This window comes from Cupressus sempervirens, chromosome 9 (genome assembly GCF_028749045.1).
Source record: "Cupressus sempervirens isolate cs-2001-9-10 chromosome 9, ASM2874904v1, whole genome shotgun sequence".
In the NCBI taxonomy this organism is placed as follows: Eukaryota; Viridiplantae; Streptophyta; class Pinopsida; order Cupressales; family Cupressaceae; genus Cupressus; species Cupressus sempervirens.
The window spans coordinates 335,946,064-335,950,836 of NC_143126.1; the positions used below are offsets into that span (position 1 = coordinate 335,946,064).

General features: G+C 36.0%; 1 protein-coding gene across 2 annotated transcripts; it reads left to right on the plus strand.

The window, feature by feature from the left end:
* The first annotated feature begins 1,189 nt into the window (after window positions 1-1,189).
* LOC149538710 (COBRA-like protein 4) lies at window positions 1,190-4,319 on the plus strand. 2 transcript variants are annotated; one of them, XM_089800045.1, is made up of 7 exons: window positions 1,190-1,334; window positions 1,432-1,511; window positions 1,783-1,834; window positions 2,212-2,673; window positions 2,777-2,933; window positions 3,034-3,311; window positions 3,673-4,319. In XM_089800045.1, the coding sequence occupies exons 1-7, from the start codon at window positions 1,265-1,267 to the stop codon at window positions 3,960-3,962; spliced, it is 1,389 nt and encodes a 462-aa protein (XP_089656171.1). In that variant the 5' UTR covers window positions 1,190-1,264; the 3' UTR covers window positions 3,963-4,319. The 2 variants fall into 2 exon arrangements, with proteins under 2 accessions (XP_089656171.1, XP_089656172.1); XM_089800046.1 differs by lacking the exon at window positions 1,783-1,834 and having other exon boundaries at window positions 2,214-2,673.
* Window positions 4,320-4,773: the final 454 nt, after the last annotated feature.

Below are 4,773 nucleotides of genomic sequence, written 5' to 3' on the forward strand. Positions count from 1 at the left end.
TTTTAGATTTTTAAAATTATGAAAAACTTTTATCTACTATAAATGCAAGAAAATGTATTTTAAAAAAATTTACAACATAGGAAATTTTTATTTAGATAATTAAACTCTCAATGGTATATACTTAATATGTATAATAGATATATTTGAATATAATATAAAACTTTAATAAAAATAAATACTGAAAATTAATTTTCAAAGATTATTGAACTACTATCATGAACATTAGTTCTCTTATATTTTTGTAATTGCCCTAGGATTAATATGTTGAAGTTTAATCTATTAAATATGTGATTCGTATATCCGAAAATATGACATTAGAATAGGGTAGTGCTTCCTCTATGCTCCTATAACACCCCAAACATAGTAGCCAATCAATGAGAAGTAAAATAATTTTTGAAATTTAAAAACTTAAAAATCTCACATCTAAAAAATCAAAAATTAAAATTTAAGATAGAAATACTTAAATATAAATATAATTAGTTGAAATAAATTATATAATTAGTTGAAATAAATTATAGAAATACTGAAATAAATATAATATAAATACGGCAAATACAATAACTGAATTATAGCATATTTAAATTTTAAATTAATTATTTAATGAAATTAAAGTGATTTGAATGTTATAAAAATAGCTAGAATTAAAATCGCGAAATGATTGAAATATAAAAGCTTTCTAAATCATGTATACGTCTAATATTGTAGTTGGTGGAGTATGATGCACTCCAAATGAGAAGATTCAAAACACCTACCTTGTTAGTTGCGGGATGGATGTGGACCTCCTGCCTGCATTCTGAACGTCTTTCTCTTAAGCAAATGTTAAGATGTCCTCCTCAACCGGTTAAATTAGGGAGTTGCCCTCCACCAGCCAAATTATATTTCCATTTTCAACATGCCAATTTGTAAGTCCACAAGCTCATCAAACTATAAACTCTTGAAAGTAAAGCAAAGTTGAAAAGAAAAAACCTTCATCAACATTGCAGAGTGACAGCTCACCATCCCACAAGCTGCAGTTTGCGAATAATCTCCAGTTTGCTTCGTGTTTGGGCATCTCACCAAATTTCATGACACATTCCACTCAACAAACTCTTGGTGGGAACTCCACATTCCTCTACACACAACTTTGTCCCCATCAACCAACAAATCTTTCCTTTTATCATTAAAACTCAACCATCCTCAACTCAAATGCAATGCTCTGTTAACTCTGCCTCTTCAATTTGAATTTTGAATTCAGTTTAGTTAATCACGGTTTCAGATCTCCAGAATGCCAATGGCGAGGAACGCATGTCTTTTCTTGATCTTTTCAGTCCTGGTTATTGTCTTTCGACCAGCCGGTGAGTGATCCAATTCCTCATCTCATTTCTAGTTATATGCTGCTGCAAAATGTGTAGATACAGATTCATTACATAATTATACGGTTTGCATGTGTAGATGCATATGATCCACTAGACCCAACTGGGAATATAACAATCAAATGGGATATCATGTCCTGGACTGCAGATGGCTATGTTGTAAGTAAAACACCTGCCAATATATTTCTTATTCATATACATCTTTCAAATATTTCAGTCGAAGAGGTATCAACATAGATGATTTGAAATTTTCATGATGCATAAAATTGGTTTGAATTGCGCTTAGCTTTTTAAATAGGATTCATTTATATTTCATATAAATCGTTTAAGCAAATCAAAACTTAGAATATAGCATGAAATATGGGGACTCTTAGTTTTCCACCTCTTCCACAAACTCCAAGTGCCTGTCTCTGATATGTCTCTGTATCAGGTACTTGGAGTACCTCAAACTCTCGCCATTCCACAATCACATAGCAGTTGGGATGAGTACTTGAATTTCTATTTGACTTTTGTTTTTCGAATGTTACTATTGGGTATATGTACTATGTTACTATGTTTAATATTCAATGGTTTTGGTTAGTATTTCGATCTCGCTATGTTCAAGTATTATAATTTGATATGTCATACTGAAACATCACTTTATAATAATTAACATTTCAAATTCTACATGTATAGGATACAACACCCTCCTAGCCGGCCACTGTCCTCCACCATCCCGGATCGTCCCGAAATTAAGGCCCTTCATCCTTCAGATATCCCCATATCTCCATGTACCACAGTACCAGTGTTACACCGGAATATATTGCTCAAACTAGAATCTCATGCACACATTTGAAATGTGCTTCTTTTTGATGTGCACAGGTGGCAGTGACAATGCACAATTTTCAGCAGTACAGACACGTGCCAAGCCCTCCAGGATGGACGTTGGGATGGACATGGGCGAAGAAAGAGGTGATTTGGTCCATGGTGGGTGCTCAGACAACAGAGCAAGGCGATTGTTCAAAGTGGAAAGCAAACATTCCCCACTGTTGCAAGAAAACTCCAACTGTGGTGGATCTGCTACCAGGGGTGCCGTACAACCAGCAATTTGTAAATTGTTGCAAAGCAGGGGCGTTGGCATCATGGGCGCAGGATCCTCCAAACTCCATTGCATCCTTCCAAATCAGTGTTGGCAATTCAGGGAACACCAACAAAACTGTTAAACTGCCCAAGAATTTCACTCTCCTCGCACCTGGACCTGGTTTTACTTGCGGCCCTGCCAAAAAAGTTCCGGCCAGTTTGTTTTTCACTGTAGATCGACGGCGAACCACACAAGCTCTCAGTAAGTTTATTCATCACATAATCTCCATGTTTTTTACATTCATTCATTCTCAGCTTGGTCTTTTTCTGCCCGCTAAAACTTTCAACTTTGAACCCTTGTGCAGTGACATGGAACGTAACATGCACTTACTCTCAATTTCTGGCTCAGAAGAACCGACCTTGTTGTGTTTCGTTTTCCTCATTCTACAACGACACCATTACGCCATGCCCCAATTGCGCCTGCTCCTGCCGGAAAAACCTCCCTCAGCCCGGCTGTATTGAGTACGTTTGTTTCACTCCATCTCATCTGGGTTTATTTAACTCAAATCAGTGAGTCATCCAGATTACCAAATGACAATTTGTTATGGAATCTGTGTTGCAGGAGCGATTCGCCCATTTTGAGGAACCCGGGGATAAATTCACCCACAAAAAGTTTGACGCCCCTGTTACAATGTACGCGTCACATGTGCCCAATCAGAGTACACTGGCATGTCAAACTGAATTACAAAGACTACTGGCGGGTTAAAATCACCATCACCAATTTCAACTACAAAATGAACTACACCGATTGGACTTTGGTTGCTCAGCACCCAAATTTCAACAATGTCACCCAGGTGTTCAGTTTCAACTACAAGTCATTGACTCCTTATGGCTCCATCAGTAAGCATTCTTCCTCTTCCTCTTCTTCTGCCATTCTCTCTAAAAGCAAGGCTCTCCCATTTATTTCTAGTTAATTTGTTCAGTAACATGTAAACAATTCTCTGATGTATTCAAGCATTTATTGTTCTTATGCTTGGTTTTTGTTACTCTGTGTTCTGTTCTCCTTATTTAATTTTATTTAATTTTATTTATTTTGTTGAGTTTGAGTAGACTTGAATAGAAGATCTTTTCGATAAGAAGTTCACAATTTATTGTTGTACCGTAGACTCTTGCGTAATACTAGTATACTATTTGATTCTGTGGGTTTGCATTTTGACAAGAAAATGAAGTTCTAATGTGTTGAAGGTTGGGGAAAGTGCAGATGACACTGCCATGTTTTGGGGACAGAAGTTCTACAATGACATGCTGATGCAGGCAGGAGTGATGGGAAGTGTGCAGTCAGAAGTGCTGCTTCGGAAGGACAAGGAGACATTTACATTGAAGCAGGGATGGGCATTTCCTCGCAGATTATATTTCAATGGAGATGAATGTGTTTTGCCACCACCAGACACTTATCCATGGCTCCCAAACGCCACTCCAACGCTGAACCCACACAAGCTCTCTCTTGTCATCACGCTCTTCTTCACAGCAGCTTCTTCGTTCATGCTATGACTCGAATCTTGGGCATCCAATTGTATGTTTGGGAAAGAAAAAAGATCCCAGGATTCATGGACCCATATTTCTTCTTGCAGTCAAAACTAGGTACATTAATGTTGTTTTCATAGCATGGAAGCATATTTTGCACTCATCGTTCTTAGGCCCAAGAAAGACTCAAGAGTCCGTTTATTGTATTAAAAGTGACTCGGTAATTTCCCTTCAACTGTAGCACCCACTGAAACGGGAAATTAAAAAGAAAAAATACCCATTATTATAAAAAGAGAGATGATCATTTGTAGACCAGTAGTAAGTGCAAAATTTATGTATATTGGTGAATTTTGTATAAAACTATAGATATTTTGTAAGTTTTAAGCAATTTTCAATGTTTTTTTTACCTTTTTAAAGAATCATTTGTGAAACTGGTGGGAGCGCACGTCTTTATTTTATTTTTTTATTTTTTAAGTTTAAATTAATATAATAAAAAATAATTGCTGGAATTAAAATTTAGGAGAAAAGTTTAGAAATAAATATTATAAAGAGAAAAATTTGTAGTTCTATATTACAAGTGCATGAATCTACACTTGCCAATTTTAGATCTTGAATGAATGTATACTTGATAATTTCAATTGGAGAAGGAGAGAGAAGAAGAGTGGAAATATGGATCTTCTTGCTTGCTTATCAATTCATCTGCTTGGCCATCATGATAGAGAAATTTGCATCAATGAGAGAATATTTTCCTTTTCTTGAATGGATCTCAAGGAAATGGAGACTTGGAAATCTTAGATTGGGTGCTTGCCTTCCAATCTTGAATCAACCACATTAATTG

Excerpts from the sequence above, each read along its gene's own strand:
- LOC149538710 (XM_089800045.1), top strand. The coding sequence starts at position 1,265 with ATGCCAATGGCGAGGAACGCATGTCTTTTCTTGATCTTTTCAGTCCTG. Across the intron at positions 2,674-2,776 it reads GCGAACCACACAAGCTCTCA|TGACATGGAACGTAACATGC; the intron begins GTAAGTTTATTC and ends ACCCTTGTGCAG. Across the intron at positions 2,934-3,033 it reads CCTCAGCCCGGCTGTATTGA|GAGCGATTCGCCCATTTTGA; the intron begins GTACGTTTGTTT and ends TCTGTGTTGCAG.